The sequence below is a fragment of the Corvus moneduloides genome, chromosome 12, assembly GCF_009650955.1.
Source record: "Corvus moneduloides isolate bCorMon1 chromosome 12, bCorMon1.pri, whole genome shotgun sequence".
Lineage (NCBI taxonomy): Eukaryota > Metazoa > Chordata > Aves > Passeriformes > Corvidae > Corvus > Corvus moneduloides.
Window position 1 is genome coordinate 8,234,510 of NC_045487.1, and position 16,475 is coordinate 8,250,984.

The 16,475-nt window shown below is 46.8% G+C and overlaps 1 protein-coding gene across 2 annotated transcripts in view; it reads right to left on the reverse strand.

Annotated features, from left to right (window-relative positions):
- CFDP1 (craniofacial development protein 1) overlaps positions 1–16,475 on the reverse strand; it is a 62,171-nt gene that overhangs the window by 32,755 nt on the left and 12,941 nt on the right. For both annotated transcript variants that reach the window (XM_032122029.1, XM_032122030.1), the window contains exon 5: positions 11,889–11,993. In XM_032122029.1, the coding sequence (XP_031977920.1) occupies positions 11,889–11,993 (105 nt within the window). The remainder of the gene's footprint in view (positions 1–11,888; positions 11,994–16,475) is intronic.

Here is a 16,475-nt window from a genome sequence, read left to right on the forward strand (position 1 = left end):
GAGTGAAGGGATGAAAACAACACTTAAAGTTATTTTAAAAAGTTTCTCAGCCCTCAGCATGCCTTCTGGATGAGTGTTCAACTTGATTAGCTGATGAAGAACCACACAGCAGAAGTACTTGATACTCTCTGAACTGAGGCTCTAGAGATGATGACAACCTACCACATCCAACTCAGCAAGCCTTGAGCATTTCCCAGGAACAGGGTCTTCACCTCTTCCTCCACAGCAATCAATCCATAGGCGCCTAGGTTTCTGGGCAGCTGCTTTCTTTTTAGTTACATCACAAATCAAAGTAAATAAAAAAACTGTCAGGGGCCTCTTCCAAAGATTCAGCCTGAATCTCTCCCATTTTCAGCCCCACAGCCTGTGGGCCCAAGCAGACCCCATCCGTTATTTCTCCATCTGAAGCATATTATCACTTTGCAAAGCTCTTTCTTTTATTTTGCAGACCACTGAATTCCCCACGGCATTCAGTATAATCTCTGAGTTAATGCTTCAAGGCTCCCAGATTGTCACAGCAACAGCCCCGTTATATTGGTATCAATATTTAAAACCAAGAGGCCTCTTCCTCCCACATAATCTGCATTTCCAGGTTTATCACAAACAGTAAAAAATTCATGCATGTATGTTTGGCTCAAGGTGCACATAAGAAAGCAGATTCACTCATGCATCAGCCAGACAGCTGACATCCCTCCTGACATTTATCTCCATGGATGAGGAAAGATGAATCACCCACAGCTATACAGCTCAGGAGTTTGCCCTTGGTCAAACCAGTAAATGACATAAATCAGCCACTGTGCATCCTCAAATTCAGAGACAGGCACCTAGAGAGACCTGGAGAGCAAGAGGGGCAGCAGCAATCTCTTCCACATGAAACAGGCATAAACACAACCACGTCCTAATGACACCTAAATAAAACCCACAAAAGCAGAGCTCAAGAAATTTGCTGTATTCTGGGAAGTTCTGGCATATTTGTAACTGTTTCAAATTATTTGTTCAACAATTAGTTGCCATTGTTAATTAAGCTCAAAGAAAGGGAGGATTATTCAATTTTTGAGGTCTTATACTCAAAATTAGATACAATTCTTTACCAGAGAGGCCAGACAAAGGCCACTGCTTTGGCACAAGGGTGGCTGGGGAGAAGTGTGCCGTGCAGGAGCTGAGGCAGATGAACTCCTGAGCATTTCTGGCCTTCAGCTCTAGCAGCCAGGCAGTAGACTAAGGAGCTAGTTTGCAGGCCTGCCATGTTAGGTGTGCCCAGGTTCAGAGAGGGTTTTGGAGTTTTTGTCTTTTTTTTGGTCTTATTGGAAACCTTTTTTTCATGCACAATCAGACTTTTAACCTAAAAGCAGCAGTATTTAGCCCAGCAGTCACAAAGGCAACATGGGAAGCAAGTGCTACAAGAAGGGCAATCCAGAAGCTCAGGGCCAGCCTCAGATCTGGGAAATTGCATCTGTCAGTCTTCCCAGACAACCTCAGGCACACCAGCCTGTGGGTGCCTTCACTTCTCCATTTAACAGCCAGGATGAATGAAGACAATAACCACAGCACAGTGATAAGGACCAGGCAAAGGGCATTTCCAGGGGGTACATTAACAGGACAATTGATTCCAAACATTTTCACCCATTCCAAATCACCAGGTTTTGGTACCTTCAGCACACATCACAAGCCCACTGGTTCTGGCTCAAATTGCCTAGAAAATGGTGCTAAAGCCTGGAGTCCCTCCTGCAAAGCACAGCTCCTGACAAAGAAAGAATACTGAAGGTTTGCATTTTCTCATTGTTACTCAAAAAAAATAGCAGCAGCAAGAGGCCAGGGTGGGCTCATAAAGGCACTGTGTTCCAACACAGCTGTACATGCTGCCCAAAGCTGCTTCAGGCTGAGATGTTTGTGATGGTTTAGTCTGCCAGCATGGACAAAACCGGATGGCACTCAAAGCCTTCCTTTTATTTCAAGAACAGATCTGACTCCAAATAATCTAGTGTGACACCTGCCACTGAGTCACATGCTTGTTAAAGACTACTTCAGTAGCTAAGGACAAAGCAGCACAAATACCTGCTGACCTGGCACAACATGAGCAGGGCAGGATGTGGAGCAGGAAGGTATCAAAGCTGACCAGAGGATCCCTGTGCCATGCAGAGACAGGAAAGCACTTCTTGTAACAGCAATGCTACCTAATTCCCATCCAGCCTGCCTAGTGCTAAAGAAAGGAGGCAGCAGGAAACTTTTTTTCCAGGAGACATTTGTTTGTAACAAAGGAAGTAGAAGACAGACAGTGTAGTGTCCCTCTGCAGATATGACCAACAACCTCTCACTAATATTCACCAATAAACTTTTATTTCCAAAGGCTTTGAGAAAAGTCAGGATGAAAAACCCCTCCCCGTTTGTTTGAGGGCAGGTATTCTATCCCCATAAAAATCCAAACCCTGCCCTGCAATCACAACACTGACCAGGGGAAAAGTTGCTAAGTACCCTGACTGTCCCACAAGACCTGTAAAGCTGCCACTATACTACTCCTTCAAAAGATTCTTAAGCATCCTTGTTAAACACAACAGCCATGAAGCCATGAAGTGAGGATGGAGACAGCTATCCTGTACAGTCTTCAAAGTCAGCTCAAAGCACATGACCTGTTTTGTGCTGATCTGCTTGCAGAGGCCATGTAATTCTTGAGAAGTGTTTTTATTTCTAAAATAAATGCTACACACTCTTCTTTGACTTAGGGAAGTAGAAGTAAGTCCCTCCCAATGCAAATAGCCAATCAGTGCTGGCGAGGCTCAAAAATGCACGTGTGTGAGTGGGAAAGGAAACGGAGAGCCTTTCCAGCTTTCCAAAGGGTTATTGCAAACAGCAGGGAGGGAGAAGGGATTTCACACATTAGGAAAAACACCACGATGGTGCTTGTCCTTAAAGCAGACGCTACACAGAAGGCCCTGGGTTGCACTGGCTGTTTAGCACTTCTCTAATACCAAACATTAGAAAGAACCCCTTGTCACAGGGTGCACGTTGCAGCACTCAGTGTGCAGAGTGCTGTACAAACCACTGCTGAACCACCTTCATATTCTTCTGGCCTAAACAACTTTGCTGTGCATCATCCAGAACCTACGGCAAAGCCAAGGACATCCCCGCATTCCAGTCTCCAGAGAGTTAGAGATATCTCATATACCAGCTGCTTCCTCAGCCTCCCTGCAATGGGAAATATGCAGGTCACAGATGAAGAGACAGACATGCTGCATCCCAGTCACAGTATAAGGAAACGACCATGCTGGAAAATGACTCTTTCAGTGTTCTCCCAAAAAAGTTTAATAATCTCATCTTTCACACGCTTACACCTCTGCTGGGTTTTTGCAGAGTTTCCCTGTGCAAGCCATACTGGCAGGGACACAGCTCCAGAGGAGTCAGGAAGGTTATCCTGCCTCTAGCAGAGGGGTGGGGGTGGGAGGAGATGAAGCCCAAGCCGGCTGAATTCCCACAGGCTTTGCATTATGAAAGCCATGAGCAGCAATCAGCCAGCTTTCACGGGTTCTCTTTAACCCCCTCCTTGCTGCTAAACAAGCATCTGAACTGACCTCTGAATAGCAAACACATTCTGGTGACACACAGCATACACATACTCAACCTCAAGGCAAAGCAGGCAAGCATCTAAAAAACAGACATTTGCTTTCTTTCAGTATTTTCCAAGAGGTGCAAGTTTCCTCTTACTTGCATTCATGGGTGCTGCAACCAGACCTGCTGCTCTCAAGCCTGCAGCTTAAGGGGGGGAAAAAAAAAGTGTTACAATCCAACCCTGCACATGCCCAGGACTTGTTACTCCAAGAAATGCCATCATTGTTCTCCAGCCAGGCAGTCGGGTGATGAACAGGCGTCACTATTGTCCACTGGCTGCCTGGAGGCTTTTAGTAACAGCACTGAAGTATGAGCTCTTGAAAGGGTATCAAAACTTTTGCACAAGGTCAGATCAGACTCATATATATCCTCTATTATTTGCTGATAATCGTAGAATCCCAGAATGGTTTGGGTTGGAAGGGATCTTAAAAGGATCATCTCATTCCACCCCCCTGCCATGGGCAGGGACACCTTCCACTAGACCAGGTTGCTCCAAGCCCCATCCAACCCGGCCATGAACACTCCCAGGGATGGGGCAACCACAGCTTCTCTGGGCAGCCAGTGCCAAGGCCTCACCACCCTCATGGGCAAGAATCAATAGTAGATGCTATGAGAAGAGATGGCACAAAATACATCTTCCCCTGGGATTCCCAGAAAAAAGGAGTGGTCTCCAACAGAAATGTCAAATAAATCTGTTCCCTCCCCTCCCTGCCTCAGCGGGTACAAGAGCATGTCACACATGTCCTTGCACACCCGGAGGGACATCTGCTGCCAACACAACACTGGTTATCTGCCTCTGCAGAGGGTCCCTCTGTACAGCAACTGCCTCAAGGACCACGCGTGCTCTGAAAAGCACAACGGCAAGGGCTCCGGGGCAAAGACGACTGGGCTGTAACCCAACACATTAGTAAGGCTTTGAAACTCCTTGGATAGGGAAACAAAGTACTCCATGGCTTGGCAGACTGGATTAGAGCACCCTGGAGAGCCTGAGACAGACTGGAGCTTGTTTAAGGTGCCCTTTCAGCTCAGACTGTGTACCAGTTCACTTGAGGCTCAGAGTTTCTGCAGGAATAAGAGCAGTGCAAAAAATGGGGGGCTCTGCCACCCCCACACCAGGACAGCAACAGCTGAAGTGAATCCCAGCCATCCTAACCATCCTCATGGCAGAGGAAATCCCCATGGGCCAGGCAGACACTTGCTCAGCCTCTGCTGGTCTTTTTCTGGAATCAAACAAAAGAGCAGTGGCAGAGACCGGTGCCAGCTGAGGAGGTTGCAGCTCTGAAGAGAGACCAAGCACCCTTCAAGAGTTCAGAGTCACACCAACACCTCCTTTCATGCAGGAAGGGAGAAAGCTGGCATTTTAGTTGGTAACCAACCCTAATTGCTTGACTTCACATCTTGATATCAATCCAGCCAGCCTGAGCATGCTCGTTTTCTACTCACAGTCCTCCACAAGGCTGACAACATAGCACGCAGATCAAAGTTTTGGCTAACAAATGTGCTGGAAAATACTGGTGTGCTGATTTTCCATGAATGAGGCCACTAGTATGAGATTTTCCATGAATGAAGCCACTACTGTGTGAAAAGCCTGGGGCAATAGGACTGCCTGAGAGCAGGGAGCATCACTCTACTCTGACTGCCACTCCAGCCTTACTTACTTGGTTCATATTTCATGAAGAATGATTCAGCTGAACTTGCTCCTTGACATGAGAAAAAGGGAGGAACACAAGTGTGGGAAAGCAAGAGGATGTAACACAAGCATCTGGTATGGGGGAGACACTCAAGGGACATGGTACAGCTCAGTTAATATGCAAAGAAGCACTATAAAAGCAAAATAAAACTGAATTGGAAACAAATCTTCTTGGTAGACACATCCCCAAGGCATGGCACAGCTGGGAACAGGAGCTCTTAGCTCTTAGCTCTTCAATCCTAGGCTTTATCCATAAAGCAAGGCTGCCCTTCTCACCTCTCACTCCAACCAGAGCAAGTCCAACATGGGAAGATCCTAGGGCTTCCCTTCACAACTTTGCAAGGGGTCTGGAATAAAAATACAGCTGGCTTCATTCCCCATTAGCAGTTAATTTCCTCAATCATTTTCACAGAGGGAGAAAGAGAAATGCTCACGATCCAAGAGATGAAAGCATATGAAAATAAGCCTCATAAAACCTGTACTGCCCTAAGGGAAAACTGCCCCACAACTTTCATCGGGGAATTATCAAAGGCCTCAGACTAGTGGGGGGTTGTTTTTATTTTATAAGACAGATGCTTTAGAGAAGTAAGTCCTCAAATAGCTGAGATTCCATTCTGCTGAACCTCCAACTAGACTAGAAAAAGAAACAGCTGATCCCACTTAGTCTAGCCCAGGGATCCAGCTTAGCCACATCAAGACAGAGGACTGGAGTAAGGCATGGAGCTGTATAGGCACTGCTAAACTTCTTTCCAATAAGATGCCATTGGCCCAAAGAAAGGCAACCACACGCGTGGTAGCACGGCCACAGGAAAGCACAGCACGGAGCTAAAGAATCTCATTCATTTCTGTTGCAAAACAGAGGCTGGGGTAGGAGGCATTGACTCATTTGGCCTGAGAAAAAGAAAGAACTGCTCCTGAGAGACTAGTTTAAAACAAGGATGTTAAGTGCATGTTTTGCTTTGAGTCTGGGAGAGCGAGTATGAAACTTCCCACACTCAGAGCTCTGTTTCTTATCAAAATAGGTTTAACATAAGCTCAAAAGAAAGAACTTTTTAGAAAAGGGGCAAAGTCCAAAAATGGCAGAGCTCACTCACCCATAGCTAAGGCTCAGAGGTGACTGCAGCCCTGGATAAGCTGCAGTCAGGTCCCTAGCACAGGATCCAATGGCAGTGTGGCCATGGCTCACAGCTCAGACAGCCAGACTCGGCTCCTCAGCCAGGCTGTGCAAGCCCTGCGGGTGCCCTCGGTGCTGCCAACGTGCACTGGCCGAGATGGACACCCTCAGTGCTGCGGGCTCTCATTTCATTTGGCACTGACTTCAAGAGGGAAGGCAGATGCTCAGAGGATGAGGTGTTTCACATGATTTACAACTGTGCAGCAATCAGCATCTTACGTACTATGGCTGATGAAAACACTTCAACACTGACCAGATCACTTTTCCCAAAAACAAACTTCCCCTTCCTGACACATACAAACACCTTTCCACACTCATCCCTACAGAGGAATTAATTTCAGTTCCACTAGCAAATAAAACCAAGATATTCCAAAAACTCACATAACCTTGTTACCACATTGACTCAAGGAGTGGATACATGTAAAACAGAAGACGGGCACTAACAATGAATAATTAAAGATAATAACAACATGGGATCTAAGACCCGAAGAGAAATTATTCCCTTGGAACAGCTATTGCCACATTTAATCTTTCACAACCAAACCATATGAATAGGAAACAAGTAAAACTAGCTCTAGGGCACAGAGTATTATTGCCCCTAGCTGGTTCATCATGTTCACAGAAAAGTATGTCGTGTGCTACTACACCCAGACGTTTGGCTGTGGTGCAAGGGGCTGGATCTCTCCGTCCGGGAGAACAGCACTCTCTGGAGCACAGTAAGGGAAGAGCAAGAGAAAGATGGGAAGCTTTGAATTCACTAGGAAGAGCAGAACTATTCAAGGGCTTAAGTGACTACTGAAAAAAACCCCACCTCCAGCTCCCCCAAACGTCTTGATTACCTGCTTTATTGGCATTCTAACTCATCCTGTACAAGAATAATGTCCAAGAGTTTTAGCTAAATAATTGTTTGCAGTTGATGCTGAGCTGAAGACTGTAAATTCCTACTTTCTGAGGAATAAAAGCCCATGGGTTTGCTATGAAATGAAATTGCTCCCTGGAGGCATGCATGTACTGCAGCACTTGCTCTGGATCATCTGAAGATTCCAGAAACTGAGAGCCTGTGCCTGTCTCACCAGTGTCCACATATGATCTCAAGTAACTAGTTTTGGTCATGATAGCAAAGTGATCCAGCCAACTCATGCAGAAAGAGCATCTTTTGCAAGAAAAAGCTTTGGACGTTAAGTAGTTCCTAGGAGGGGCCAGACTGGAGTGGTAGGTTGGCTTAGAAATTACAGTAACATGTCAGGATGCTGCAAACAGGCACCAGGTTCTCCCACCATGCTTTTCACACCATTTAACAGTCAGTCCATGCGAACTGCTCTGCTGTAGGCTCTGGGAGGAAGGCATCCATCATGAACAGGCTAGAGTTTATCTGGCTTTCTTTGTTCAGGGCAACTATGTGTCTCAGGGTCAGAACTTTCCTGCAGTGCTTTTTCCTGCTGAGTCTTGTACTGAGGTCCAAACCCTTGCAGTCCCAACGCAGCCTGGGGGTCGGCAAGCACAGCACCTCCTGAACTCTGTGGGAGCAGTGCCTGCTTGCTTCAAAGGCAAATTGTACCCCTGTGTTTATACCAGCCTACAAGGCATGAAAAGGCCTAGGAGGTCACACATCCACCACTGTAATTTCAGGCAGGATCAAACAGAAAAGCAACAGCTGGGCTGAGTGAGCAAGTCCACATTTAATTACAAATGGTTTCAGTAATAAGCAAAAGCAAGAACAAAGCCAGTGAAAAACCTCTCTTTTTCTTCCTGGCTCCTGTTCAGGCTGTGTAGAAACAGCTGCCTAGAGGAGAATCTCAAATAAGATCCACCAACTAAATTTTTTCCATTGTCAGGACCGCTACAGCAGCACTGTTCCCCGTGCAATGCCGCCGTGCTTTGACAAGCACCAAGGACCGACAGGGAGATCGCAGCTGCTCTCACTGCAGGCCTGGGTCAGTGCAGGGCTCTCCCAGCCTGGAGCTCAACCCCCTGTCGTGTCTCACAAGTACAAGCACAGAACCATTTTGCAGTAAGCTGCTTGGAGGATTTCATTTGCTTTAACATCCTCTGAATATGAAATGCTGGTTGTACAATGGGATTACTAGTGCAGAGATGATGGGCCCTGCTCACAGGTCCCGCTTGGCCTGGTGACAGAGCAAAAAACATCTCTTGGAGTACCAGAATGACCACTGATCCCTCCATCAGGTCATGCATTTCATTTACAGCCAGGAGCTCCTCTTTCCCCAAAAGGTCCTGAAGCAGTGGTTAAAGATAAGAAATGAGCCCTAAAACACACGGACAAGAAGGCTTAGCTGGGATGGCTGAGGCTTTTTGGATGCTGGGGGCCTTCCATCCATTTATTGGGGCAGTAAGTGAGAAGGGATCAGTGGGACCCTCACCATATCTGATACCTCTGACAGCATCAGCAAGAGCCTAACAGGACCCAAGAGCACAACAGCAACAACTGGAACAGAGTATCACAACCCCAAACCACTCCAACAAACTGGTATCTGCTGCTGACAGAACACTGCCTAGCTGTGTGTCACTGGGGGACACGATGGGAATAATGTGAAGGCTGGGAAACCATCACATCCCTGGGAACCAAGGGCTTATGACCTTTCTAGCAAAGCCTGCTGAGAGAACTGGGTGGGTTGTTTTGTACTCCTGGCTTTAATTACAGCCAAGTGTTTAAGTTATTCTCCTCCAACCACCCCCATGTCCCTCACAAGCACAAATCTAGCTTTTTATAGCACATCCGGTATGGATGTAAAACACATTCAGGAAATGCACTTTCAGCCCCAAACATCCCCTCCCCTGGACCAGTTAGTTTGCAAGGGTTTGTAACATGGAGACGTGGAGCCGGATGTTTGGTTTTGTGCCCATTGCTTTTCTGGATTACTTCTGTCTGTTTAGAGAAGGGAAATTAAATAAATGCAGGGTAGGCTGGCTGCATTCAGAAATAATACATGCTGCTTGCAAGGTGAAGAAAGAAAAGCCAGATGGAGAGGCCACTCTTAGTTGCTCAAATTCCCTGCACAGAGGGCAAGGCTTTTTTTTTTTTTTTTAAATAGCTGACAAAGCTCCTGGGGGCTGACAATGGCTTACAGCACAGTGGGTGTCCATAGGCACAGCTAGAATCCCAAAATCACATTTTTCACTGCCTTGTGGCAATAGACTGGAGCTCTCCCATAATGCAAAAGGGAAAAATGTACCCTCTCCCCAAAAACTTCTATTTTAAGTAGAGAAAAGGTACCTGCAAAGAACTGTCAGGCTATGCCAGGCTCTGTCAGTCCCCAAGCACTGCTCTGGCATGTCCCCAAGGCTTGTGGCTTTTTGCTCCAGAGCAGCAGGGTCTGGACAGCTTGGCTCAAGTCTAAAATCTGATCTTTGTAATTTCCTTAACATAAGGGGCTTGCCTCTGGCTTTAAGGAATACCACAAGCCTGCTAGTAATTTTCTCACCTGAAAATGCCTTGGCTGGCTTCCCAGCTGGAAGTATCTTCCTAAGCCCAAAGGCAAGCATGTTTTCTGGCAGTCTCAGGGATCAGTCTCGGATACTAGTCCAAGACTCCCTGGAGCACTCTCAGAGCAGAGGGCCCATGCTGGCCAGATTGCCCCAGAGAACCTCCTACTAAAGCCTCAAAAGAACTGGGCTGTTCCACACATCTACCCAAACACCACTGCTGTTCCTCTGCCATAGGATCCCTGTGCAAAGCCAGGATGCACTGTAGGAGGTTGTGAAAGGGAAGGCATTTGGGGCTGTGCTGGATCGGGGTTTGGTGTTCTCAAGAAAGGCAAGACATACAAGCCTTTTCCCCAGCCCTCTCCACAGCCAGGTCACCTCATGTCCTGGGCAAGCAACTGTCAGTAGGACATCACACATCAGCAAGCTGAACGATGACCTAATTAAGCTGCTTCCAAAATAATCACACTGAAGGAAAGTTAAAGAAGTCCTTGAACTCATTATTTCTTATATTCATTTTTAGTCCATGTTTTTCCGTATTTGATGTGAATTCTTCAGTTATCTGCAACATTAACTCTAACTGGGCTCTGGCTATTACTCCTGAGCAATCTAAGCTCCAGAAAAGGCAACCATGCCCCTTGGTAATGCCCAGGCTGCACAGGCCCACTGGCCACCCAGCTCCTCCCCTGGGCCTGATCTCTGCAGAACTGGAAGGTGAATAGCCCCTGGAGCTTTCCCAGTGGGCTGCCAAACCTGCCTGCACTCAGAGCAGCAGGGCAACTGCTGGGGAAACTGGCAGGCAGGTTTGAAGACATGGGACCACCAGCAGTGTGCACGGTGAGGAGCTGCCCCAGCTTCAGCTGCCACTCGAACAAACTCTGACCACCAAAACTGTACAAAGAATGCCAGCCCAACCCAAGGCAAGTTTTTCAGCACAAAACCCTGCACACACAACACTTAGGTTACAATTAATGAGCTCTGCAGGGACAAACCCTTGTGCAGGGTGAACAAGAGCATGAAGACTATGCTCATCTATGCCTTCATTCAGCTCAGAGAACAGCAGCTGTCAAGGGTCACGCACACACACACATACTATGCTTTCACCACCCTGAGCTAAGCACAAGCTATGCAACACTTAGCTGGAAAAATGAGTGACAATCCAGCTGCAGCAACTGAATAACAGCATATCTGGGAAAGGCAGCCTTAACTCACACTGGAGAATTGCTCTAAGCAGATGAGAAGGACAATGTATTTATTTGATGGGTATTGTTTCTGTGTGATCAAATCATATGCAGCTTATGTCTTTCAAATATAAATGCAAACAACTGACTTAAATAAAATTATCACTGGAACACAGAAGCATCTCCTCTATTCCTAAGAAGCTGGTGATCTCCCAAGCTCATCAAGAGCCAGAGTGGCATGTCAGATGCACAGGGGACCCGACCTCCTTGTATCTTTTGACAAGCATTATGATAATCTCAGAATTAGGTGTTAGAGTTTGAACAGGAAGTGACAAATCCACACCAAAATGATATTAGAGAACATCAAAGAGGCAAAAACATCTCTCATTCAAATGCGAGATGTTTCTCTGTCTAAGAAGCCACAGCCCAGCCTGACATGGCTTTTTACAGCCCTGAGGAGCACCTGTCAAAGGAATGCAGGCAATCTCAGGCATGTTCCTTGGCTACCTGCAGTTTCATCAGGCTGCTCAAGACATTCAAACCACTGTTTCCTTACTAGGAGGAATGATTTATGAGGATTAAGAAATTTGAGCCTGAATCTATGAAGTGAGTCACTGGAACTCACAGGTTCCTTCCCTCCAGCCCAAACCATCACACCTTCCAGGCCTAGTCTTGCTCCCACTGAAACCCTGCAGAAAACAAACACCCATTAAATACTTCAGAGCCTGTACTATTGGCTTGAGTGCCATCTTTCTCACTAAAGGCCCATATCCGGGCATGGAAATCCCATACTCACCCCGAGACTGTTGGCAAGGAAGCTGGAGCTGCTGACTGCAGTTTCTCTTGCTGCTTCAGAAAAGATTTTGCTTCTTTTGAGTTTGAGTCCACTTCTTTAGTCACTCTGTTGGAGGAAAAGAGATAAACCAGAGGGTAAGAAAGAGCTGTACTCAACAGTAAAATCAAAGATCCATCAAGGAAACACAGAGAACAGGTATAAGAGTCCCCACATCCCCCACACAGAGATCACCAGTTGCAAGCTGAAGAACAGACATCTTGTTAAGATTTCATTCCAGTGACAAACCCTCTATATTCATGGCAGGAAAAAGGAAAAGAGTAGCTGATTAGAGCTGGGGGAGGAGGGGATTTTTTTCCTTCCAACAAACTGGAATGCTTATTCTTTCAAATAGGCCTGTCTCACTAGCAGCTACTAAATGCTCTCCTCAGGTCACTGTGGGCAATTCCAGGCTCTTAATTGGGCTCTGGATTTTCTCATTTGTTGGTCAGTGAGGCAGCTCTTCTGCCACCCACGTCTTGCAGCCCACGGCACACAGGCTTGGCAACACCTGCAACCCAAACCAGAGCATGGAAACCAGCTCTGGGAACGGGGAACAGGAGAGAAAGCTCTGACAAGGCAGAATGCAGAAGTTTACTCTCATTTTCTAGTTAATTTTTGTTTGAGGCCCCGAGGGTCCAAAATATTGAACTTCAAAAAATTATAAATCAATATGGCATCTACAGCAGGGAATGAATTATAAACATGAGGAAGAATCTCTAGAAAACTACTCAATAATTAATTGTTAGAAAACCCCAGCTACTTTAACCCTCTCATTTACCATGACCTGCCTCCAGCAACACGCTTTTCACGCTCTCAGTAGCTCTTAATGAGGTTGCCCTGATTTGCCAAGCTAACAATTTTGCTCCCATGGAGCACAAGCCTGTGAGCCTCTCCAGGGCCCTGCAGCTCTTTGGGCACAGAGCCTGACCCACAGCTCAGTCAGCACAGAAGAAACAATCCTCCATTTCACCCTCCTGCAGCCTGGGCCTCTGGCTACATCTGTTCCAGCAAGGGTGTGCAGGTTCATCCCTGGTCTAGAGCATATGCTGATGAGAGGCTGAAAGCCTGGCTGGTCATGAGATCTTCTCCAGCTACAAGTCAGGCTAATCACTGCTTGCTTCCCACCAACCTGACCCCACAACTTCATGTGAGAACTGGCTAATAGTCATGGAGAAACCGCAGGAGCTGCAGCCCCAGACGGGTTCTGCTGGGCTGGCATCACGAAAGTGACACGGAGTTATCTGTTAACCCTGGAGGCACTGATGTCCTGAAATCTCATTTGCACACAACTAGTGCATCCATGTCTCCATCCTGACAGTGAATCAACGTCTGAAACTTCCTTCCTCCTTCTCCACAGACTGCAAGTGCAGTGGAAAAGGCACAAGAATAAATGCCTGTGCTGTACAACTGCTCAGCCTTGTTCTGCCAGCGCAGGAGGAGATTAACCCCATTTCCCCCCTGCATTGTCACATGCCTTTCAAACCATGGCAGTCATGCGGATAGAGACAAATCCCACACTATGAATATTTAGAAGTGTTTGCTGATCAGACTGGTAAGAGAAGGGGTGGGAAAAAGGGAAAAGCAGTTTAGGGAGAAAAAAAAGCCTTGCTACAGCATCATCACAATTTAGAACACCCCAAACACACCATCCAGCCACAGCCCTTGGCAACGGTGGTCACATCATGCAGCAGTCATACACCAAAGGTTACCCGACGTCCATGGATTTCATTTGACAGGATAAACTTGGTGTCTTCATGCAGTAGTAAGACAGAATTCCCCTCAACCATGAGGCTGAGTTCAGATCAATGCAATCACACAGTCTAGTTTCAAATGCAGCATGTGAACAGCCAGCTCTGACCCATGCCAAGCTGAGAAGCAGGACCCTCTCTTGTGCACTCTGCAGGCTCCTGGCAGGGTCCCTCTCCTCTTGTCATCCCCTGCACTGCTGTGCCATTAGAGTGCACCCCTGGCATGCAAGGGAGCACATGAGCCACAGAGAGAAACATCAGGCAACCTGGAGTGTGCAGGAATCCAAGAAGTGTAGCATAGTAACCACGTGCCCTGGAAAAAAAACCCCCAACTCTCCACTGGTCTCAATACAGCCATGAGACCTGCTTCTGGATTGGATCCCAGCTGTTGAACCCTGCACGTTTCTGGGCCTTGAAGAGTGTAGGACCAAGAGGAGGCAGGGGCTGGGAAAGGAGGCAGAGGTCACTGAAAGCATGCCTTCCCACAGGCTCTGCTAAGAGACAACAGCCCGGCTCAGCTCCCACAAAACTACAGGAATCTGGCAGTTAAGTAGCTTACAGGATCCGGACACACAACGGCGAGCAAGTCTTCAAAGCCAGGGAAAGAGCTGGGATCACAGCACTGGGCCTTTGGCCTTAACCTGAGTATCTTCAGCCTTCTCCAACACAGGGATAAAACTGACTGATGTCTCCCCTACCAGCTGAGGAAAAGAAAGGCACAAGGCTAAAATGAAAAACAGCTCTTGGGATCTTCACTCCGACAGAGACAGCACACTCTTGGTTGGACCAGCACTACAAGCCACAGCTCTTGGAACAGGCAGATACTCAATCCCAGAAAGGGCGAGAAAGCAGAAACCTCTGCCTGCTGAGGACCCATATCATGAAGCACATGATGCACAGGGAGAGTCTGGCACAGGCCTTCAATGACAGACACTTCAGCTACCGAGGCGCACAAGAAAGGTTGCTACCAAGGGCTTAGTTATGCTTTGATTCTCCCACCCTCTTCCACCTCAAGGTACCAGTAACAATGGCTGGGCACAAAATACAACACTTAGTTCCATTTTCTTTGCTCTCTTTGGCCTGCCAGCAGCTGCTCTAACATATATTTTTGGAGTTGTCTGCTGCAGAAATTCAGCTGCAAAGCTGCATGCAACCTGTTCCACCAGGACTGCCCAGATGGGGACAGAGGAATGCGACAGAAATGTAATTAAAAGTGACCTTTCAAGGCAATTCCATCATAAGACCCACTTACTGCCTCAAACTGAAACAAAAGCTGCTCTGAGGCAGGCTGCTGCTAGGCTGATGCCAGCAGCAACTCCTGCGCCACTCCAACAGGAATGACAGAAGAGTATTAAAAGAGCTTTACAAGGTATTAATTCAGGTTATGCACATTTCAACCCTTCCCAGATCTCAGGCCAGGAAGGAAAAAGAAATCCTCTGGTCTGCATTACTATGGGAGACAATAACTCTCTCCATGTAGAAACCAAAACAATTCTTATTCTTCATGGGTAGAAATGGGAGTCATTAATCCAGTCGGAAGAAATCACAGTCATTACTAAGGAAAATTACGAGACCTCTCACTTTTAAATACTTGATAAATAACTATTTGCCTGACTGTTTACTGGGATTCTATTCACACATTGTAATCCAGGAATAAACATGAAAATAAGTATATTGTCAGCAATAAAACAAGTAGCTAGTGTCTCGCCCACTTGCAGCCCCTGTAATTCACACACAAAACTGCTCACTCTCATCACTTTACCACAGAGATTTCATTACACTGCTATGCTATTAAATTGCATAATAAGACTTCCAAAACACAGAACAGTTATTAATTTTTTGGACCATGCCGGAGCCTGGTAGCACAGATGATGCTACTGTACAGTGTGTTGTGCAACTGTAAAATAGAAATGTCTTCCATATTTAGAAGTTATTATAAGGAAAACACACTGGAAACTGGGTCACTAAGTGCCTCAAGTACTTACAGATGTCCTTCTTAAGACCCTTCATCTCTGAACCAAGCTCAAAGTGGTACCCAAGCATTTAGGCATAGCCATACCCACCCAGCCTGCTGGTTTGGTGCCCAGTGGTGGGTATGTTAGTTCCAACTTCCACTGAAGAACTTATCATCCTTCCTTTTACAGTTATCAACTGAAATGCTACAACCTACATGCATGGAAAAGGCCCCAGTTATGTACACTGGGCACAAACCACATGAAGACAACACCTGCTGTCAAGGCTGCCCCAGAAGGGGTTCCACAGAGTGCTTATAGTACTGAAATGTAGCAGATTAATTTAAGAACAAGTGTTTGATCTGCTTCCAGCAGTGCCTTTAGCCACATAAACTGCTACAAGGAAGGAGGAATACCTGCTGGAATGAGCATTATGCTGACAGCTCCAGCTAATCTGCAGAAGGGGATTAAACCCAAATTTTCATGCTTCAGTTCAGTGGCATAGTGAGTATAATACACCAGTCTGCTGCACCCTTACACCAGGTGTAGAGCTACCAGGGTGAAGAGGAGGCTCCCAATCCATCACACCGTGGCACAACACAACACCCACAGCCCAGGACTTGCCCCAGTGTGTTGCTCAGATGCCTCCACTACAGCACAGCTGAATCCAGTCCTGCTGGCCAAAACGAGAACTTGCATAAGGGATGCCAAGGCTGCAGTGTGTTAGCAAAGTGCCCAGCTCAGCAGCAAGCAGCAAGGTGCCCTGCAAGCCCTTGGAGAAGTGCATCAGCAGAGCTTCATCTTTGAACAGAAGGGAAACGGAGGCAGGATAAGGACAAGCTGCGAAA